General features: G+C 42.5%; 1 protein-coding gene across 4 annotated transcripts in view; it reads left to right on the top strand.

The window, feature by feature from the left end:
* Positions 1-6,873: 6,873 nt before the first annotated feature.
* tctn1 (tectonic family member 1) overlaps positions 6,874-24,079 on the top strand; it is a 20,362-nt gene continuing 3,156 nt past the window's right edge. For 2 of the 4 annotated variants that reach the window (XM_036130092.1, XM_036130091.1), the window contains exons 1-9: positions 6,874-7,185; positions 7,582-7,702; positions 10,844-10,977; positions 12,078-12,226; positions 13,878-13,980; positions 18,081-18,193; positions 21,633-21,653; positions 22,522-22,695; positions 23,705-23,830. In XM_036130092.1, coding sequence (XP_035985985.1) covers positions 6,909-7,185; positions 7,582-7,702; positions 10,844-10,977; positions 12,078-12,226; positions 13,878-13,980; positions 18,081-18,193; positions 21,633-21,653; positions 22,522-22,695; positions 23,705-23,830 — 1,218 coding nt within the window. In that variant the 5' untranslated portion in view covers positions 6,874-6,908. The remainder of the gene's footprint in view (positions 7,186-7,581; positions 7,703-10,843; positions 10,978-12,077; positions 12,227-13,877; positions 13,981-18,080; positions 18,194-21,632; positions 21,654-22,521; positions 22,696-23,704; positions 23,831-24,079) is intronic. The other 2 variants (XM_012854802.3, XM_036130093.1) reach the window with 2 other exon arrangements.

Here is a 24,079-nt window from a genome sequence, read left to right as displayed (position 1 = left end):
GAGTCGGTTATCTAGGCGTACAGCTAGGGCGATGAATTCGTTAAGAGAAAATGGCTCTTCCAGATGCGCTAGTTCGTCCTTAAGGGACTCGTCTAGCACCTGAAAAAACACTGACTTCAACGCGCGTTGCTCCCAGCCCGCCGCAGCCCGCCGCAGCCCGCCGCAGCCGCCACCGTGTGAAACTCGATGGTGAAGTCTGCCACACGCCTACCCCGCTGCCGGAGAGCTAAGAGTCCCCTTGAGTCTTGCTCCTGGTCAGACTCTGCAGCAAAGACCATTCGGAACTCAGACAAGAACTCAGTAAAAGTGCAGCAAAACTGCTGGCAATTGGGGAAGCGGGACTCAGCCCAACTAAGAGCTCGGCCCGTGAGAAGCCTTAAAATAAAGGAAATCTTAGCCTCGTCTTGGGCGTATAACCGAGGGGAATGATTAAATACCAGGGATCATTGGAACAGGAATTCCCCACATTCTCCACTGTCTCTGGAGAACTTCTCTGGGTTCGGTGAAGAGGTTTCGGGGATGGGCGGTGACGTCACTGGCGTGTCAGCGGGCTCGGGGGAGGTACTGGGAGACGCGGAAGCGATAGGCTGAAGGTTAGCGTTCAACATTCCGGTTAACTGGTTTACCTGGGCGGCGAAACCCTGTAGTTGTTCTTGTAAACCAATAACCATGGATTCTAACCCCCGAATTTGGTCCTGTTGAGCTGTTAACGCTGCACCGAGTGTATTCGCTGGGTCGCGTTGGCCAGAGTGTTCTTCTGTCATGTTTGCCTTAAGGTGTCAGGCCCACATGCAGAATACACTCGGTGACAACAGGTAAGCTCAACAAAGGTTTTATTGGCACAAGGATTACAAGGGTTCGCAGGGCGAGATCAGTTTCAGTAGTGAGCCGCTCAGTGGGCGCACCGAGCCTGGGGACCGGACCAGTCTGGAGGGGGCGAAAGAAATTATTAATCCTCGAGGTGAGGCTGGGAAAAGTAACTGAGAGACGTAAGCTTACCACGAAGCGCAGACTAACCGACATGCACTGTGCTGGAAACAACAGGTTCTTCTGGCCCACAAAAGAAGACACTCTTTGGTACCTGTTTGATGACATACTACAGCTTATTGAAAAGCCACAGCCAGTGACATACCGCCGTGTTGAAATTCAGAAAAATATGTGGAAACAACTTTCTCAGTCACTGGAATGATGATGATGAGTAATAATGGTGACAGCAAATTAATTTGCTTTTAAGGAACAGTTGTAGACATCAATCGTGGTGTTACTAGTGATTACAGTTACACAGAACAAGTAAAAGTAGGCATACTGCTATTTTCTATTTTCTATTGAATTAACTGGTGGCAGTGTTTATGATGTTTTTTGTTAACTTTTTTGCTAACTTCAATATTAATAGCTTTCTCACCTCAAAATATATGCCTCTAAACAAAAGATCCGTGTAGTCGTAGCGGCAGATGATTTTCCTCTTCTCCTATGCACGTCCACAACACTGGTGTAATTTCACCTTATCGCCAGAGAGGGCAGACGTCTGCAAAACTGCTGAAACAAGCTATGCTCCTTTAAGCTTTATTTAACCATGCCAGGTGAGATGACTGAGAACTTGTCATTTACAACCCTGACCAGTTAAATATATCATATAGGAGACAAACGCAGTGATATTTGAGAAGTGAAACGAAGTTTATACCATTTACAGGAAGTGTGCAATAATTGTTTAAACAAAATTAGGCATGTGCATAAATTTGGGCACCACAATCAAAAAAAATAACTCAATATTTAGTAGATCCCCCTTTTGCAGAAATAACAGCTTCTAAACGCTTCCTATAGCTTGCTATGAGAGTCTGGATTCTGGTTGGAGGTATTTTGGACCATTCCTCTTTACAAAACACCTCTAATTCATTCAGGTTTGATGGTTTCCGAGCATGGACAGCTCTCTTTAAGTCACACCACAGATTTTCAATAATATTCAGGTCTGGGGACTGAGATGGCCATTCCAGAACGTTGTACTTGTTCCTCTGCATGAATGCCTTAGTAGATTTTGAGCAGTGTTTAGGGTCATTGTCCTGTTGAAAGATCCAGCCCCGGCACAGCTTCAGCCTTGTCACTGATTCCTGGACATTGGTCTCCAGAATCTGCTGATATTTGGTGGAATCCATGCGTCCCTCAAATTTAACAAGATTCCCAGTCCCTGCACTGGCCACACAGGCCCACATCAGGATGGAACCACCACCAAATTTTACTGTAGGCAGCAGGTGTTTTTCTAGGAATGCTGTGTTGTTTTTCCTCCATGCATGACGCCCCTTGTTATGTCCAAATAACTCAATTTTAGTTTCATCAGTCCACAGCACCTTATTCCAAAAGGAAGCCGGCTTGTCCAAATGTGCATTAGCATACCTCAAACGGCTTTGTTTGTGATGGCGGCGGAGAAAAGGCTTCCTCCACATCACTCTTGCGTACAGCATCTCCTTGTGTAAAGTGCGCGCAATAGTTGTACGATGCACAATGACTCCATCTGCAGCAAGATCATGTCGTATGTCTTTGGTGCTGGCCTGTGGGTTGACTTTGACTGTTCTAACCATTCTTCGCTTCTGTTTATCCGTGATTTTCCTTGGTCTGCCACTTCGAGCCCTAACTTGAACTGTGCCTCTGGTCTTCCATTTCCTGACTATGTTCCTAACTGTCGAAACAGACAACTGATATCTCTTAGACAGCTTTCGGTATCCTTCCCCTAATTCATGATGGTGAACAATCTTTGTTTTCAGTTTATGTGACAGTTCTTTTGAGACTCCCATGTCGCTACTCTTCAGAGAAGATTCACAGAGGAGGGAAACTTACAATTGCCCCCCCTTAAATACTCTCTCATAATTGGGTTCATCTGTGTATGTAGGTCAAAGGTCACTGAGCTTCCCAAACCAATTTTGAGTTCCAATAATTGGTTCTAAAGATTTTTTAATCAGTAAAATGACAACTGTGCCCAAATTTATGCACAGGCCTAATTTTGTTCAAACAATTATTGCACACTTCCTGTAAATGGTATAAACTTCGTTTCACTTCTCAAATATCACTGTGTTTGTCTCCTATACAATATATTTAACTGATTTTGATGAAGTGTAGACTGCAAATTTTGTCATGGTATGATGCCTCCCACAGTCGATTGGGATTGTCTGCCTGCATCCTTTTCATTGAAATTATCCATTTCTTTCTTCTTTCTTCGTCCTTCGGTATACGAAAGAAACATACATTCGACGATTTGGAATACCTCTGTGTGCAACTGGCAGCACAACAAGTCGTAGGCATTGTTTAGATTCCAAAAATAAACTAAAAGTATGCTCTAATTCACCCGTTTTGTCATGCTGGTATACGAAAACAGTACTGTTTTTGCCGACCACCGTAACCCGGATGTAGCGCGGATGTAGCTTGTGACGTCACACGTGAAGTGCACCTATCACTGTGCAGCTAGGGCTATGACTCCAGGAGCCCCAAACCCATTAATTCTGGCGATGCTGATTGGCCAAATATTTATAAATCTTCCCTAGCAACAGTATACGATTAGTTATTTCGCTACACTTATAGGGCTCCTCGAGTCACAGCCCCACAAGTGTAGAAGAAGAGAAATGATGTTCTGTTGGTGGAAATGCACTGTTAAATGAGAGTTAATTGATAGAGTAATTTAGTAGTGTTTTAATAATTCTTATTACTTAGTAATTCTTTTTTTTCATGTAGCCACGTACTATTAAGTAAAAACTGACATTAATAATACTTTTAAAATCGCCCAAACGCCCCCTATGGGCCAGTCAGTGGCCCCCCTATATATTGTTGAAGCCGCTTGCTTCCCCGGGTCCGTTGAGTCATGTGCAGGACTTAGTCTAAGAGTGCAACAAAAACTTAGCCAAGGAAACAGAATTGAAGTTTCACCTTTGCAAAGGGAGAGAAGTTGCACCAGCCGACACCTGCGAGCAACAACTCTATCCTCTTCCTTGTGCAGGCTCTTTTAATTAACTTCAAAGGGGAGGGTCTCACAGAGTTACATGAGCGAATGACACACCGTTACATGAGCAAATGACATACCTTAACAATACTTCTACCCGATATGGGGTTGCTTCTTTGGCGGCCTTGTTCTGGTTCTTCCGGTCATTGCTTGCAGGCTGCTACACTACACTGGTTCTTCCGGTCATCGCCTGCAAGCCGCTGACCACAACCCTGAACCTTGTGCTACCAACAAAAGGTTGAGCAAGACAGAAACCCATCTTGCAAATTCCAAGAATTCCAAATTCTCTTACCAACAGGCCCGGTTTTAAAGCTTTCTGCCAGGTATCTTAAAAGCATATTAAAGCATATAAACACATTTTAAACTGTAAAAGTGTAAGAAACGGATCAAAGTTAATACATTCCACAATCTATATCTATCTATCTATCTATCTATCTATCTATCTATATATATATATATATATATATATATATATATATATATATATATATATATATATATATATATATATATATATATATATACTCTTTAGTTTGATAGATTACACAAGCACTCTTAAAGGCATTGTATTTGATATGCTCTACTACACCATACACAATACAAATATTCAACAGCTGTTAGAGAGCAGCAATTGATGGACTAAGAATCACAAGATTACCTGCATAAATAATATGTTTCACTAAAAGATTTCCAATAAAATGTCCATTGTTACACGTTTTCAGTCTCTCAGAGAGATCATCCATATATAAATGAAAAAGAACAGCTGACAGGTGTCAGGATGCAGCTTATTGGCTGCATGCTGAGCCTCTCTCCCTCTCTCTTGTTCCTGCGCAGCCTGATCGGTTTCACCTGGCAGGCTGCAATTAACCCGCAACTGCTTCCACCTGTTTCCACCGCTTTATAAGACTCACCTCTTTCTGTTCCCGTCGCCGGTCCATAGCGTTCACTCCCGCTCAGTTCTCTGCCAGTATTCTTGTCAGCTCCATTTTGTTACCGTCAGCCTGAAGACTCCTGTCAACCTGGTTTTTGTTACAGTCAGCCCATAGACTTTCCGTCAGTTTGTTTTCTCCAGAACACGGCTCCGAGGTTCAGCTCTCCACTGCACGGCTCAGACGTTCAGCCCTCCACCGCTCGGCTCAGACGTTCTGCTCTCCAGAACACGGCTCCGAGGTTCAGCTCTCCACTGCACGGCTCTGATGTTCTGCCCTCCAGTGCTCGGCTCTGATGTTCGGCTCTCCACTGCACGGTTCAGACGTTCTGCTCTCCAGTGCTCTGCTCAGATGTGTTGCTCTCCAGTGCTCGGCTCTGATGCTCTGCTCTCCAGTGCTCGGCTCTGATGCTCTGCTCTCCAGCACCCGGCTCAGATGTTCTGCTCTCCAGTGTTCGGCTCCAGAGTTCCTCCCGGTCAGTCTCTCCACACTCCTCCTGCCGGCCAGCTTCTACACCCTACACCTCCGTCTGTTGAAAGACTCTGGTCTCATCATCCATCTTCCACACCATTCAATAAAACTTACCCATAAGAACTGACTCTGTGTGTGCGTGCTGTGTCCGGGTTCATCCCAGAAAAATATCTTAACAACAGGATTCTCCCCTGCCTAACAATATTACTGACACCAAATGGTGTCAGTGGGAACTCGTAATTCCTGGCTTCCGATCAGAAAAATCATCTGTAATGGCCGCTGAAGACGAGCTTTAGACTTGGACAGTTTTTTTTTTAAGCCCATTGTTGGATCCAATATGGCAGATACTTGCCTCTCATCTGTAAGCTGTGATAAAATATGTATGTTTTACAAGACAAAGTTGTAAGAGTGTTTCTAAAATCAATGATACATGAAGCGGCTGCAACTCAGAACTGAACAAATCAAAAGTGGTGTTTACTTGTGGAAAGTACAGCTTTACAAGACGACTGTAAGAGGTACCATGACCGAACTTGCTTTCCTGGCTATTGCCATATTGGAATCCTGACCTTTTGTTTTGTTTTTTTATATTGGAATCCCAGCTTCTCTTACTGTGTTAGCTGGAATCCTTTTTACTCAGGTTAACCCCCAATCCAAACTCTTATTTTTGTTTTCTGAGGCAAATGGAATGTAACATAAGAACTATAGCCTCATTTTACCTGCAGGGTGAGCAATAGGCCATTCTCATAGTATACAGTGGTAAACCTCTATGACTCAGTTTAAAGAACAGCTTACTGTGAGTCACCCAATCAAAAGCTTTAGAAGCATCAATAAAACACAAGAATGATGAACTCTGTCTTCCATTCTTTTCCAATGTTTCTTTTAAAACATATATAAGGCCGTGTTTTAATTTGAAGCCAATCTGATTTATATCACTTATCCTCAATCGGACGATTATTTATAATACTTTTTACATAATGCTGGCGAGGGCTATAAGCCTGTAGTCTATCAAACTACCAGCTTTTCCTTGATAACTGCAGTTTGTCCTGCTCCTTTACAGACTGCGGTAAAAACCCATGGCACATGAAGTCTGTGAAGCAGGTGGCAAGAAGAGGAGCAAGCTTTGCACCACTACATATAGGGTGTTCTGCTGTAGTGTGTGACCCACATGCTTTGCTGGAAGCCAGATCAAATAGTTTGATACACCTCATGGTACATAATTATCATTGAGCTGCCATATTCAATACTTTCCACATAATAAACCACACATCACTTTTGATACAAACTACAAACATTTAGTATTAGGCCTACCAAAAAGATCGTAATCTCTACTACAAGGGTCTAATTATAAACCTACCTCAGACATTTCTGTTCTGGTTTCAATCATTTAACTTCTCTACGAAAGTCGGTTGCTGGACAGCAGTTCTGCTCCTTGTCCATAGGTGGCAGTATCAATAATAACCTATTTATAGCTGCGGAAGCAGAAGACGAGGAAGAAGAAGAAGAACCATAGCAACGCTCAAACAAAGATGGCCGTCCCAGTTTGTGCAGTCTGTTTTAATATGTCAATTTTTTGTTTATTTATCTCCATTATTTCGGTTAATTGCGCTGAAAATGCAACCAGCGACACCATTAACACCTTTGCGCCCGTGGAACTGAACTCTACATACAATTTTACGGATATTTTTACATCTACAGAGCCGACAACCAGCCCGACATGGAGCTCCTACCGTCCCACAGAGCAGCCTCCTGTGGCCGCGGAGCCCCTGCCTGTCTCCGGTGCCCTCAGCTCCGCGGTAACCGAGGGTAAGCTGCCTCTGCACGGTTACAGTCGCTGCTCTGCGTCGTTCAGCTAGACCACATGTGTCAAACTCAAGGCCCGCGGGCCGAATGCTGCCCGTGAAAGCAATTTATCCGCCATCAAGAGGAAAAAAAGCATATCATGTCATAAAGTAGAGGCATGTATCGTTCTAAATTGTATAAAGTGGCTAAAACTGTACCTCGTGTAGCAAATGTTGATTATTTTTACTTTTAATGACTTCATGATGCCAAAGTGGCCCAATATAGAAATGAGTTGACACCCCTGAGTCCCGGGTCCATAATGCGCATGTCTGTTGAGATCTGTTTGCTTTGGGCGGCCAGCTGGTGAGGATCTTTTAACCTTGTCATGTGAGCTGATGGCGGCTCTGATGTGTGCACCAGCGGCTAGGAGGTGTCCCTGTGATGAAGTGGCGGCGGTGTGTGACGTGAACTGCTGCTGTGACAGAGCCTGCAGCGAGGAGGTGGCCCTGTTCACCAGCTGCTCGGTCAGCGCTGTCAGGAGGCGAGTATGGGCTGAAAGTAGAAATGTAGTTATTAGTTCTTTACAAATGGGCTAAAAAAGTGTGGAAATGTTGACTGTATCACCATGACCTGACCAGAAACCATCTTCAGAATTCAGGTTAGCGTATTTACACTAGGGCTGCACAATTAATCACATTTGCAATATAATCCCTATTTTAAAAAACATAATTTCCAAATCCCAGAGGTCTGCAGCGTTTAGCTATGTAACAATTAATGGATCATGGAACAATTAATGGATCAATGGTCCTTTAGGCGTCGTTAAGATGTTTAAAGTGGGTTTGCTCCACATGGAAGGGAGCAAAGAGAGTTGCAGCAGTGAGATAATCTAATTTTATTATTTGTTTCAGAGTTTATATAATCATACTGTTTTTACCAGAATCTCCCCAGCATGAAGTACCGGTCAATCAGTTTAATACACAGACTTGTTTGGTAGTTTCACGTTAGGTTCAACAAGGATTGATGTCCAGCTCAAAAAGCTCTACTCTTCTGATTGATAAAATCAGTTACATTTCTTGTTTAAAATAATCCTCATTTACCAACATCTTTATCTACAGACCATTTTTGTTGCTTGTGGTTAATGTAGAGAAAAGCCAAAACTAAATCGCAATTATTGTTGAAATAATTTGTAATGTAGATTTTTGGCAAAATCGCCCTGCCCTAATTTATACAGCAACCAGTGAGCTGGACCTTACTAGCCAGAGCAGCCCAATTCAACTATTATCAAAAGCTAAGTAACCATGAATAAGCAGTAAAAAGCACTGTAGGAGCCATTTCTCTATTGTTTGTTTGTATTGACATTAGTTGTTTAGTTCATTAATGTTCACATTTTCTAGCTGATTGACATCTAGTTAGTGTTGTTTATTTATAGTTATTTAGAATGGATTAGTTTATTAGTAACTTGTGTAGTTTGTGTACTTATTTTGTTAAGGACATGGGTATTTTAAGATAAATGCGAAGGCTTTAATTCAATTCAATTTCAATTCAATTTTATTTATATAGCGCCAAATCATGAAACATGTCATCTCAAGGCACTTTACAAAATCAAGTTCAATCATATTATACAGATTGGGTCAGATTATACAGATTGGTCAAAAATGTCCTATATAAGGAAACCAGTTGATTGCATCAAAGTCCCGACAAGCAGCATTCACTCCTGGAGAAGCGTAGAGCCACAGGGAGAGTCGTCTGCATTGTACATGGCTTTGCAGCAATCCCTCATACTGAGCAAGCATGAAGCGACAGTGGGAAGAAAAACTCCCCATTAACGGGAAGGAAAACCTCCGGCAGAACCGGGCTCAGTATGAACGGTCATCTGCCTCGACCGACTGGGGTTACGGAAGACAGAGCAGAGACACAACAAGAGAGACAAAAAAGCACAGAAGCACACATTGATCTAGTAATCTGTTCTACATTAGATGGTAGTAGCGGGTGAGCCGTCTTCTCTGGATGATGTCACAGTTAACAGAACGCCAGACCAGGTGTACCTACTATGAAGAAAAAGAGAGAGAGCAAAAAGTTAAAAGCTGAAATGACGACAGTCATTTCAATGTAATACAATGCAAAACTGGAGAACAGTAGACTGAAGAACAGAAGAAATCAGTAGAGTGAGAAAATTAGACCCTGATGTCCTCCAGCAGCCTAGGCCTATCACAGCACAACTATAGAGATAGCTCAGGGTATGAGCCACTCTAACTATAAGCTTTGTCAAAAAGGAAAGGTGGATTCAGATGCGATGTGTGGTCATATGGTCAGTCATTGAGTCAGGATGGCAGTCATTTAGGCAGTCACACTGCCATGGATGAGCCAGAGCAGGAGAGGCAGCAAGTAATCCTGTGACATGTACCTTCTTGTTGGCCTGCCAACTTGGAATAAACCCACCACAGAACTGCATTTTGGACCTTTTTTGTACTGCATGAACCACAAACCCATCATGCATCAAGTGACTGATTTAAATTTTCCTTGAGTTTAAGTTTTTCTGGTAGGAGCCACAGCTGCCCTGGGGCAGACTGACAGAGGCGAGGCTGACATATCTCAGCGTCACCAGGCCCTCTGACCACCGCCACCAGGCAATGCAGTTGAAGTGTGTTGCCCAAGGACACGTCTGATAGTCGTAGCAGGGGAACAAACCGGCAACCCGCCAGTTACAGGAAAAACTCCCTCTTGCGCCACTGTCACAAGATTTAGCAAGTTCATCCTAACTCTTGTGACAGTTCCTCCTATATGATCTGTTGTGCACTGATGAGGCCGAGATCATTTCAAAAACTGAATACTAAAGGACCTGCTCAGGGGCGGTCAGCTTTGTTGCTTTGCTTAAAAACGGTTAGATTGTTGTCTTTCGACGTAATTCATATTCTCCAACCACAGCACACTATTAAGCAAACAGCCTATCCCCCTCCCATCCTCCTGGCCAAGCTGATGCACCTGCTGTGAGTTGCGCTAGCCAGTCTGACTGCTCCACTTGAGAGGACGATTGAGGAAGGGCAAGGAGACGGCAACCCAGATCAGCCTCCCTGTATCGGCTCAAACAGGAGGCTGTCACCACAGAAGCACAGTGTGAATATCCCATATTCAACCTGAGACTAACTTCACAGCGGTTACTAAAAAGGAGAGCTGATATGTCTGAGGGTGAAAAAAAATACCTGAAGTTTCCACTCACTCCTGAAGGATGAGAGAAACACAGAAGAATCGCTGAAGTTCATTTATGGGGACTTTACTGAAGATGGTGCTGGCTACTAGCTGCATAAGTGCAGTGTAACTGTTATGCCGAGAAGGGCAAATATGGTTGTAGCCAATCAGAGCGAAGTAAACTTGGTAGAGCTGCATATCCTTACTGCAACCAACCCTTTTACTGAGGAGGGACATTTGGCCTGAGAAAACCACAACATGATGTTATTTTCTTTCTAAAATTCTTTGGAGAATTTCCATTTGCAGCAATATCAACTACATGAAATGGTTTATACAGTGATGACACCTTTAAAGGAGGATCCTGTAATTCCAAAAAGTATAAAATGACTTTGCACTTTAGTTAAAAACGCAGGGTTGTATTTATTCACTTGTTTTTCTCACAGTTTTTCTTCATTTTTTTAACACTTGGACCTGTCATCCCTCCATCTCTTTGTAGTGGCAGCCAGCAGCTGTGCAGCCAAGATGTAGCGCACTACACTTTAAGGACCACCATCGACGGCTACTCGGAGCTGCAGTCGTCTGTTCAGATGGAGACGAACTATGACATCTTCTGCATCCAGTCACAAAACCGTAAGTAGCTCTTTACAGTCACTGCACTTTGGGGGGGCTGTAGAGACACTGGTACAGTTGCCTTGGCAGGGGGGCGAAAGTGCTGCAGGAGCTAGGAGATAACCCTGTAACTGGTGAGCTGCTGGTCTGAACCCCTGCTCCGACAGTCTCAGCCGTTGTGTCTTTGGGCAAGACCCTTCACCCGGTTTGTTGGTGGTGGTCAGAGGGCCCGGTGGCGCCCAGGTATGTCAGCCTCACTTCTGTCAGCCTGGCCCAGGGCAGCTGTGGCTACAATGTAGCTCACCACCATCAGGGTGTAAATGTGCGTGTGAAGCGCTTTGCAGTCCTTTGGACTTGATAAACCGCCATACAAGTACAGGTCGTTTACCATTCACAAGACCACAAGACCACAAAATCCTAAATAGCATTTAAAATTGTTTGGTAAACATAATAGATTTAAGAGAAAATAACATAATAGTCAATGTTTGTTTACCAGAACCAAATGTAAAAGGTTTTATACAGTTTTCTGCTGCGGTAAATTGAGGTTGATGTTAATACAACGTAAAGATTGGAAGACGTCTGCAGTAACCTTGGAGAGCTGGCGTCTCTACTACTCATTTTAGAATGTTTTATAAGTCAACTCTTTGTGCTCTGCAGTAATAACATACTTATATGTAGAGAAAACAGCCAGAAATGTTTTCAGAACTGAACATCCCATCACACTCCCCCAGAGGTGTGTCTGTGCAACCTTGAGAAACCACAGAAAAGAGAAAAAAAAAAAATCAGTTCAGCCTTTGTGTTTCAGATTTTTCTGAGCTGATTTAGAGTTGCAAATTATTCACTGGCTTCTGATGAAGCTGTTGAACTGGATCTTTTTCAAGCTGCAACATGTTGGGTGTGTTTGATAAATAAGGACACGTTAGGACATCAATTGCTGCAGCTCAGACTTTTCCAGATAAACTAGGAAATAGCAGGAATAAACAGCGCTGGTTTTATTGCAGAGCTGCTTCACACCACAGGGGGGCAGTGTGTTACTGAGAAAATGACTTGTGTGTTTGTTGGTACCCTAACCACAACGCAGCATTTCCATCTCTGCGTTGCTGTTCATGTGTTCTGGTTAGGCTTTGATGGACTGTCTCATCCCTCACCGCCTCTTCCTACTGACAGCAACTTTGATTCGCTCTTCAGTCAGTTTGTCAGCTTCATGTTTGGCCCAGAGGACAGAGACGGTGTGCAGCCTGCAGATGTTCAGGCCTTATCTGGATACCAGGTTAGTCTTACTTTGACGCAATAATGTTTTTAACTTGAACACGGTGAACACATTTACCTCTATGCAGTTTTTTTTTATTTTTCATGACTTTCTTCCGATAAGAACAAAACTAATTGACACAAAGCATACCTAAAACTTTTGGTTCTTTGTTCTGGTGTTCTGCTTCGTAGCAGCTTTGTGAACTATGATCAGAATGAAAAGGTTGAAAACATCATTAAACTTTATTTAAGTGGTAAACTGGTGAAAGACATTGCACATTTAATGCACCATTGCCCACATTTTCTTTGTATTCACCTGATGTCGAGGCTGACTGTTTAAATAATGCATCCAAAAAAGCAATAATAGGACATTTTATTTATATCACACCTTTCATAAACAGATGCCCCAAGGAGTTTCCAGCAGAGAATTTAGAACAAACAAATCTGAGTCTTGTGGGAAACACCTGCTAGGTAAAAAGACAGACCATCTGTGGTTAGACCTGAAGATCACTGTTCCCAAGTAAAAACCAACCACCATGAAGGAGCTGGAGCAGTTTAGACTTGAGGAATTGGCAGAGGTCCCAGAGGCCAGATGTGGTGAGCTCAGAGATTGATCCAGACACTTGCAGGTGGAATTGCTGCAAAAGCAAAGTACAAAGTTCTGACTTTAGATGGGGTGAACAGTTATGCCTGCTGGAGTTTTCTGTTATCCGTCCGTCTTCTTCCGCTTATCCGGGGTCGGGTCGCGGGGGTAGCAGCTTCAGTAGGGAGGCCCAGACGTCCCACTCTCCAGCCACTTGGGCCAGCTCCTCAGGAGGAATCCCAAGGCGTTCCCAGGCCAGCCGAGAGACATAGTCCCTCCAGCGTGTCCTGGGTCTTCCCCTGGGCCTCTTCCTGGTGGGACGTGCCCGGAACACCTCTCCAGGGAGGCGTCCAGGAGGCATCCTGACCAGATGCCCGAGCCACCTCAACTGGCTCCTCTCGACGTGGAGGAGCAGCGGCTCTACTCTGAGTCCTCCCCGGATGACTGAGCTCCTCACCCTATCTCTAAGGGAGAGCCCAGACACACTACGGAGAAAACTCATTTCAGCCGCTTGTATCTAGGATCTCGTTCTTTCGGTCACGACCCAAAGCTCTTGACCATAGATGAGGGTAGGAACGTAGATCGACCGGTAAATCGAGAGCTTCGCCTTTTGGCTCAGCTCTCTCTTCACCACAACGGTCTGGTACAGTTACCATCTCCATCCAATCAGACTAAACCTGCGATATTTTTATAAAACAATGGGGGTAAACCTTCGGTCTCCAAATACACAAATTCATGCCACACGTTTCAGATTTCAGACATATGCATTATGAAAACCATGTGTCATTTCTTTTGCTTCACAATTATAGTCTCTCACACAAAGCCCCAAAAAGATATTGAAGTTTGTCGGTTTTTTGTGAAACAAATTTAAGGGAATATGAATAGTTTTGCAGGGCATGCTACCTTGATCTGTACATAAAGGTACAGATCCATTGGGAAAGTTCTCCAGGAAAGTCACTTGTGACTATGAGTGGAGTGGTGGCCTAGTGGTTAGAGCGGCTACAAGTTCCTTGGTTTGAATCCCACAGCCTGCTGAATAAAATGGATTGATACCATGTGTTGGCTCTGCACTGATGGTTTATTGTTTCAGTTCGGAGATGTTTTGGCTACAGCAGAACCGAGTGGACACAAAGGGATGTTCTACCTTCCAGCTGCTGGTGTCACTGCTGACTGTGTGAACAAAAGTCCTGCAGGTAACTGATTAACACAAGTACAGCTCACCAACATTGTGCTTACCGTCTCTTTAAAATTAAAGTTACAACAATTGTTGTTGTTGTTTCTGTATTTATCATCAAAATCCCACAAAGCCTGTTACTGAATAACAGATTTATTACCTTCCCAGGACCCAAAAAAGCCATAAGAATAGTAATTATATTTACCTGTCTTTAAAAGACATTGTTTAAATTAGGTGGGCCAAACAGCAGCCAATCAGAAACAGCCAGCATTCTAACTTCCACATGTTAATTAAACAGCCATTTCTAATGGGTTTGGTTTCACATTGCTTTGTACCTTTTTAGATTAAATTAACTTTTTTCATGTTCACACACCAGACACAGTCGTACGTTGACCCAACCCCACAGACGCATACCTAATTAGCCTACATACAGTTTTGAGACAGAAGACCATGTCTTACTTTATTTTGTTCACTATTTTGGCAATAATAAAAGGGAAAAAAAGTCAAATAATTATAATACAGTTGTGTTCGAAATAATAGCAGTGCCTTTAGAAAAATGAGTAAATGTCAAAATTCTTCAAAGAAATTGTACTTTAATGAACACAGATACATTGGGGACACAGTACATTCTATTCCAAAGCAAAACAATTGCGCAAAGTCATCAAAACTTAATAATAATAATAATATTTCAAATAAAGTAAGAAATGGCATGTTCAAAAGAATAGCAGTGTTGCCATCTTTCCTTGGAAACTCAAAAATGTACTGTACAAACAAAGAAATTCTTGATAAGTGAACCTAGCTGAGTATCCTAAACTAATATTTTGTTGCAAAACCACGGTTTCTGATGACTGCTTCACATCTGTGGTGCATGGAGTCAACCAACTTCTGGCATCGTTCCACAGGTATTGCAGCCCAGGATAATTGCACTGTATTCCACAATTCCTCAGCGTTTCTTGGTTTTGCCTCATGCACTGCACTTTTTATGTCAGCCCACAAGTTTTCAATGGGATTAAGGTCCGGGGATTGTGCTGGCCACTCCATCAGTTGAATCTTGTTCATCTGGAACCATGCTTTTGCTCGCTTGCTGGTGTGTTTGGGGTCATTATCCTGTTGAAAGGTCCACCTCAAAGGCATTTCCTCCTCAGCATATGGCAGCATGACCTCTTCCAGGATCCTGATGTACTGGAACTGATCCATGATCCCTTGTATGCGGTGAATCGGACCAACACCATAGTATGAAAAACATCCCCATATCATGATGCTTGCACCACCATGCTTAATGGTCTTCAGTGAGTACTGTGGCTTGAATTCTGTGTTTGCAGGGCGTCTGACATACTGCCTGTGACCCTTAGACCCAAAAAGAACAATCTTGCTTTCATCTGTCCACAAGATATTATGCCATTTCTTTTCAGGCCAGTCAATGTGCTCTTTGGCAAATTGTAAACGCTTCTGCACATGTCTTTTTCTCAGCAGTGGGACTTTGCGGGGGCTTCTTGCTGGAAGGTTAACCTCAGTAAGACGTCTTCTGATTGTCACAGTACTCACTGTCAACTGAAGGTCTTGCTTGATCCTCTTGGATCCCATCATTGGCTGAGTCTTCGCCAGTTTGGCTATTCTTCTGTCCATTCGAGGGGTTGTCTTTCTTTTTCTTCCTCGTTTTTCAGTTTTTTGCTCCCATTTCAGGGCATTTGAGATCATTTTAGCTGAACAGCCAATGATTTTCTGCACCTCTTTGTATGTTTTCCCTTCTTTAATCAATTTTTTTATTAGGAAACGCTCATCTTCAGAACAGTGTTTTGAACGACCCATTTTCCTTGTTTTTTCAGGACAAATGCACAGCCAGCATGCCAGTTGTCTTGATCCTTAAATACGGATCACCTGTTAACACCCTTTTTTCCCAGAATACCCTCCCTAATTGATGCCCTCTCTAATTGAACTCACCACTGCTATTTTTTTGAACACACCCTTTTCAGTTAATCATTCAATTTCACAGAATCCACAGTATGCATGGCTGTCCTGTTGGGTTTGTTGGTTTTCTATACCTTTATTTTACCCCCCAGAAACTTATCTGGGGTATAGAGTTTGAAATGTTAATAACACCAGTGATTTTCTTGCTGCTGTTGAGGCACTGCTATTATTTCGAACACAACTGTAACTTAAAAAAAAACAAAAAAAACAAAGCACAACCTCAAGGTGCGTACAGCCATACAGCTGCAGGTGTTAGCTCAGTTGCAAATTTCACGTAAATTTATACCCTTTGAACATTTACACGTTACATCCATGAACTTCATTGTGTTTTACTGGGATTTGATGTGACAGACCAGCTGAAAGCAAGCCACTGTTATGCTGTGGAAGCAAAACCATTCATGTTTTTTATATTTCTAGTGTGGTGGGAAAAGCCAACCCCATACTTTGTAGAACCAGCCTTTGCAGCAGCAAGTCTTTTCTCTTATGGTTCTACCAGCTTTGCACATTGACAGGCGGAAGGTTTTGCCCATTGTTCTTTGAAAAACAGCTGAGCTGTCTGCTGGGTTCTTTGGTCTTCATGATGCTGGTTGTTCTCTAATGTTCTCTGACAAACCTGAGGCCAGAACAGCTGCATTTTTACTGGGATTCTGTTTGAAGGCAGCTCCTTTGCACTGAATTTAATTTTTGGTGTTTTTGGTGTGACAGAGGCTGAATACATATGCATTCAACCTGGTAGAAATAGACCAGCAAAACAAAACATGGACACTCAGTACAATCACACAGACTCAGCTATATGTTATTTAAAACATACAGTATATTGCCAAAAGTATTCGTGCACCATCCTTGGCTAACATACAAACTTAGGTGACTTCTATTCTTAATCAATAGGGTTTGGTATGACGTTCGTTGGTCAGTCCTCGCCCTAATTCATCCCATAGGTGTTCTGTTGGGTTGAGGTTCAGACTCAGCAGATCATCAACACCCAACTCTCTCATCCATGCCTTTATGGACCTGGTATTGTGCTCTGGTGGACAGTCATGTTGGAACAGGTTTGGAGGTGTGTAGCAGTTGACTGCAGAAAGTTGCCGACCTGTGCCGCCTCAGCATGCGGTGGCCCCACTCCATCAGTTTACAGGGTCTACCACTTAGTGGCTGAGTTGCTGTCGTTCCCAGTCGCTTTGTTCTAATATCACTGACAGCTGATTGGAACATTTAGGTGGCGTCCCATCACAGAAGCACGTTGGAGTTGTCTGAGCTCCTGAGAGCAACCCATTGATTCACAAATGTTTGTAGAGTCTGCATCCCCGGTGCTTGATTTTATATATCTGTGGCCAGGGAAGTGATTGGAGCACCTAATTTTGGTTAGTTGAATGGGGAAGCAGATACCTATGGCAATGTAGGGTCATTTAAGACTTATTGTGATCTCTGAATCTCAACTATATTAAACTTCCTCTATAGATGGCATTTTGTCTCCCTGGAAGAAAATAATGAATACTAATGTGCATTGTACTTCAGCAGATTTAAATATAATATAGGACTACTCATTAGCTGTGTCCATTCTGAGTGTTCAGTGCAGAAGAGCTCGATCATAGGAATTAATAATTTGCTCCTTTAGTCATTTATAATAAAATGAGGCTTAATGCTATTTCAGTTCCCAGTAGCTTTGGTTAATTGAGGCTTAGGGTCAGATTGAAAGCAGTTGTCTCCTGACATGCAAAACCTGACATGCATTCAGTATAACCTGATCAATTGGGCATGAGGGAATTAACCTTTAAACAAACTGTGCTTCTTTGGCTTTTTAACCATTTCTTACCCACATACATTTGAGCTGAGCAGTAAAGACTTCCATCATGTAGCAATTTTTAGATTAGTGCCCTCAGACATGAGTCACATTACTGTGCTGACATAAAACATGCAATAGGCTGCAAACAGGTTGTAAAGTTCACAGTAAAAAACTGCTACAGCTGACCTGGTAAAACCACACACAACGGCCTCTGAGCCACTGAACTGCTAAAAAATTTTGAATAAAAATTCCTTGACTTTGTCCCTCAGTGGTTTTTCACTTGCTTTGACATCTCTTCATGTTCACCGTAACTGTTGTCACCGTAATTATATTAGATGGATCAAAACAAAGCCTTTTCTGGTTGGCAGCATTCCTGGAGGACCGGAGCAGTCGATGTTCCCAGCGGGTGGTCCTGGATGCGGACTGTAGTTCTCTGCAGGCCCTCAGGATGGACACCTATACCAACATTCAGCTGTTTGCTGTGAGTTCAAGCTTCTTACCGCTCAGGAAGAGAGAATTCACAAAGTTCTTCTCCAACATGTTAATGAATCCATTTGACTATGAAAACTGCAACACTGATGTTTTGGAAGATGGTTTCATGGCTCAGAGGCTCTCCTACACATTCATGATGCACACAGCTTTTGTAAGGTCCCTGCAGTCATACAGTTGTGGGTATCATGTACAGTGGAAAAAGTTTTGCAAAGCTCTCCCTTATGAAACATACTTCTGTATTTAGGACTTCTTAAGTAACAGTGGACTTCTCCACAAGTTACCACAGTCTCTGAATGTTTCCCATGCTGCGACTTTAGAGCGTCCTGCTTTGTTTTCTCCTGCCTGCTTTTCATACTTGATTTCAAACTATTAGAAATGTTTGAACCTAATGTTTATCTAGCATTCCAAGGTAGGATGTGTGCTGCACATACATCAAAGAACACTGAAGATAAAAACACCCATCAGGCATAACATTGTTAGAATAGCGTGTTGGTCCACCTTTGGCTGCCAGAACAGACCTGACCTGTCGAGGAATGGACTGCACTAAACCCTGATGGGGTGCTGTGGGATCTCTCATCATGATGGCAGCTGGAGATCCTTTAAGCTCTGTGAAAATGTCAGGTAGCTCCTCCGTGGATGGGGAGTGTGTATCCAGCACATCTCACACATAGAGATGTGGTGAATTTGGAGACTAAGTCAACGCCTCAGACTTGTTGTCGGACTCCTCAAACCACCTCTGAACCAGTTTTGCTTTGGTAGGTAGGTGCTGTCAGAGTTAAATATTGCTCTGAGCATCATACTCACTGATCTCTATTATACACTAGAGTGCTGATTTGCCCGAAAAACTGAAGTCATTGGCCGCCATCTTGCTACTCTCTACTTTCACAGAATCCCATAGGATTTGGTTGCAACAACAAGCAGTTTTCTGGCTGTGTGAAAACGTTTCACAGGTAATTCTACAGTCAGTGGATATACTAACACTATCAACTACTAGGAAATTATGTGCTGAAATATTTTACATGTTATTCATATATATATATATACATACACATACATACACATGCACACACACATACATACACACACACACACACACATATATATATATATATATATATATATATATATATATATATATATATATATATATATATATATATATATATATATATATATATATATATATATATATATATAGTACATAACAAAAGTATATGGCATTTGACATTTTAAAAGTCTTAAGCCCCCCTGAACATGACAAAATCCTCGTTATTCGATGCTGTAGCGCACATATTCCCTAGTTACTTGGGGAAAATAGGGAGTACCAATATGGCAGCTGGTGGCTTCACAGCGACTCGTTCTAACAGCGGGCTATTAGCAATCCAGTGTATAATAGAGATCAGTCATCATACTACCTCAGCCAGCTTGCCTTCTTCCTAAAGCGGATTCTAATGCCTCGTGTTCCCTGAGTAAGTGACGCACACGCTTCTTGCCATCCACAGGGTGTAAAAGAGAACGCGTTTCATCAGACCAGATCACCTTCTTCCAATGCGCCATGCACTCTGACAAATCTTTGGCTGTCTATTCTCACACCTTTCAGTTAGAACCAGCATCAGCTTCTTCAGCAATTTCAGCTACAGCAGCTCATCCTTTGGGTTGGACCATGAGGCAGCCTTCACATCCTGTCCATCAGGAAGCCGTTGCTGCTCTACTGCTGTTCCTTCCTTGGAGCACTACTGATAAATACTGACCACTGCAGGGCAGGAAACCCCCACAGGGGCTGCAGGCGTTAAGATGCACTGCCCCGGCTTTCTAGCCATCACAGTTTGTTTTTTGTCAAACTCTCTCAGATCCTTGTTCTTCTCATTCTTCCTGCTTCTAACACATCAACTTTAAGGACAAAATATTCACGTCTTGACTCATATCTCCCACCCACTAAAATGCACCATGATGAAGAGATAATCAGGGCGGTTCTCTTTATTTGCTGGTGGTCATATATTACTCCTGATGGGCACCAAAGCATGATTTGACTGAAGGGCTGCCCATGTTGTTTTATTTCAGCCTCCATTGAGAAAGTTGTTTGTTAGCAGGCTGACATAAAATCCTGTTAAACAGACGTTTTGCATGGCTGCTAGAAGATGAGTTGGATGGTGTCTGGAGTCAGACGGATGATGCCTTTCTTGCCTCAGAAAAGAGCTTGTTGAAGTTCAATTCAATTAAGTTTTATTTATAAAGCGCCAATTCATGAAACATGTCATCTCAAGGCACTTTACAAAGTCTAATTCAATCATATTATACCGATTGGATCAGCGACCCCATGAGGGATTAAGCGGTTCGGAAAATGGATGGATGGATGGATGGATGGATGGGTCATGGATTATACAGATTGGTCAAAAATTTCCTACGTAAGGAAACCAGTTGATTGCATCAAAGTCCCGACAAGCAGCATTCACTCCTAGGAGAAGCGTAGAGCCACAGGGAGAGTCGTCTGCATTGTTCATGGCTTTGCAGCAATCCCTCATACTGAGCAAGCATGAAGCGACAGTGGAAAGAAAAACCACCCATTAGTGGGAAGGAAAAACCTCCAGCAGAACCAGGCTCAGTATGAACGGTCATCTGCCTCGACCGACTGGGGGTTACAGAAGACAGAGCAGAGACACAACAAGAGAGACAAAAAAGCACAGAAGCACACATTGATCCAGTAATCTGTTCTACATTAGATGGTAATAGCAGGTGAGCCGTCTTCTCTGGTTGATGTCACAGCTAACAGAACGCCAGACCAGGTGTACCTACTATGAAGAAAAAAAAAGAGAGAGAACAAAAGTTTATAAGCAGAAATAATGACAAGCAATGCAAAACTGGAGAACAGTAGAAATCAGCAGAGTGAGAAAAATAGGCCCTGATGTCCTCCAGTAGCCTAAGCCTATAGCAGTAAAACTATAAAGGTAGCTCAGGGTAACATGAGCCACTCTAACTATAAGCTTTGTCAAAACGGAAAGTTTTAAGATTAGTCTTAAAAGTAGATGGGGTGTCTGCCTCACAGACCAAAACTGGGAGTTGGTTCCACAGGAGAGGAGCCTGATAGCTAAAGGATCTGCCTCCCATTCTACTTTTAGAGACTCTAGGAATCACCAGTAGACCTGCAGTCTCAGAGCGAAGTGCTCTGTTAGGAACATACGGGGTAATCAGAGCTCTGTTATATGATGGAGCTGGATTATTAAGGGCTTTATACGTTAGAAGGAGAATTTTAAATTCTATTCTTGATTTAACAGGAAGCCAATGAAGGGAAGCTAAAATTGGAGAAATATGATCCCTCTTGTTGATTTTCATCAGAAAGTTGGTTGGTATCTGCAACCACTGAGCATGAAGCTGCTAAATCCTGCTATAAAAAATAAATGACAATAAACACAGTCTTCTGTGCTCAACAGGGGAAGAACCCAGACGCAGCAGTAAGTACATTCACTGTTTGTTGAAATGTTTTTCCGTCTCTGTTTGTAAAACGTCTTTTTTACTTTATTTGAGAAAAGTTGAATTTTAGGTCTCATTTCAGACAGTAAAAAACACAAAATGATGAATAAATAATGATCTTCACAATATATTACATTGATTGGCTAGAAACCCTGAGTTGGAAAAGCATGTATTGGTCACAAGACTAGCCCGCTCCTCCTCTGCCATCAGCAGAGCCGTCTGAACGTCCCCAGCTAAGGGCTCCATCTCATGAATCTGCCAAACCGCGCAGGGTAGAAACAAGCTATTTGATGCCTTGTTATAGACTATTCTTTTAATTTTTTTATGGACATTCTAACATAATCAAGAATCAATCAGCAAACAGTATCTGTGCTGAACATCTGCGTTTTGGCAACCAGTAGCTTTTTTCTTAGAATCGGAGATGGCACCACAGCCCCTTCCTAACCAGGACTTTGGAAAGACTCCAGAGCCACAGATCCTTCAGATGTCTCTCTTTATCGGGCTGAACAGTAACACAAGCCTAAGGTCAGAGGCTGCAGTGCATCACTTAGGAGGATATTAATTTAGCTAGAGACTGACTGGAGTTCACTCACAAAGACAAGAGTTTGCTTTAAAACATAATCCCTCGTAAATGATCAGCTGATCTTAATCTTTTAAAGGTATATACATAAAGCAGGCTTGTTGCTTTATGCCTAACGTCTTTCATCTTTTTTTGCAAGCTGACATTTAGATCTAAATGTGAAATGAATGTAAATTAAGGCTGGGCTTAAACTGGCAGCACCTACAGTAAAGTACAGACTGTGACAACATGCATTAAATTCAGAGAAGTAAATGTGCTGCGTCTAAAAGATGGACATGCTGAACTCCTGTCTCCTGGTGCTGCCTGAGGTTGTTCCTGTGGACGTGGCTTCAGTCACCCTGCAGTCGACAGAAGGGGCACAGGCTGAGCTAGCTGTCAGCGGTGGAGCCAGCGTCCTTCCTGAGCTCATTACCCCCACCCTCTGTGCTAATGTGGTGCTGAAGGTGAGTCCACCCAGTTCTACACACCCCTGATGGTTGCTTAGTGTGGATCACACGTTGCTAGCTAATACCTTGCTCAAAGTCCTTCAATCAACAAAACCAGCCAAATATTATGTTTAATTTATTGAACACTGATATATATATATATATATATATATATATATATATATATATATATATATATATATAAATAAATATATAAAGGATATTTTTAACATAAATATTTGTTTTTTTTCTAAAAAATGTCATTTCTTTGCTCTTCATATCTGGCTGGGGACTCCTTTTGCATGACATGTGATGAATAATCTGCATCACATTTTGGAAAGTGGAGTCTTGTTTTGTTTTACTTCAGCCATGCTTGCTTTGTTGACTAGACCAGCAGCTACTGACATAATTTCACTCTGAGTGCAATGCTGTGTTCACGATCGGCATGGAAAATCACCCACTCTTCCACTGCCTCTGTGTCATAATGATGCGTTTAGGTACCAAAACATGGCACTGTTTGATTTTACATGAGTGGGTACCCTGCAGTAAAGACAGGATTCGGTCAGCTCCCATCCCTAACAAATACGTTTCTGGAAACATGGTTTAAAAAAATGTCTTAAACACACTACTAAGCCTTGTAGAAAGCCTTCCCAGAAGAGTTGGAGCTGTTATAGCTACAGAGTGGACTGACATCAGATGAAACATTAGCAATTAAGAATAGGTGGTCACTGAAGTTCATATGTGTGTGAAGGTAGACAAGTAGATATTTTTGGCAATATCCTGAATGTAGAAACTGAAGCAACAACAGAAAGTCAGGGCTTTCTTCAGATCTGCTGTGACAGAGACCTCTACAGGAGAACTTTCCAGCTACAGCCATCTATAAGACTCGTTGAACAAATTCAGAGAATGAGCATTCTACATTGTTTATTTTGCCTTCTGAATTACTTAGGTTTAATTAAAACAATCTGTATGGCTTATATTAAAGAAGATGAATGTCACATGGACCAATCAAAGCTTGTCTCCTCAGGTTGTGTATGTGATTAAGCATAACTCAGCTGGTGAGATAGAGAATGCAAGCGTGTCTGTGGTGCTTGGATTCATCAGCGAAGCTGGAACGCCCCTGCAGCAGGAGTTTCAGGTCATGTATATCCAGGTAATGTAGTCCAATAAGTCGTCTATTTACCCTACAGAGGATTATAGCGTCACTTCTCCGCAGAAGCAGGAGTTTCCCTCCAACAGATCTGCTTTCAGGGCAGCTGTTCTAATCTGAGACATAAGATTTTCAGGGAATTTGTTTTACATTTGATGTTTTAATTCTGTCACAAAACTCATGCTTTTGTTGCTTCTAATTTTGTAATACCTACTAAGTGGATCTTGAGTTGACAAAGGAAAGCAGTTGTTG

Source organism: Fundulus heteroclitus, unplaced genomic scaffold (assembly GCF_011125445.2).
Source record: "Fundulus heteroclitus isolate FHET01 unplaced genomic scaffold, MU-UCD_Fhet_4.1 scaffold_28, whole genome shotgun sequence".
Lineage (NCBI taxonomy): Eukaryota > Metazoa > Chordata > Actinopteri > Cyprinodontiformes > Fundulidae > Fundulus > Fundulus heteroclitus.
Note: the sequence above shows the minus strand (reverse complement) of the source record. Positions and strands in the feature narration are given on the sequence as shown.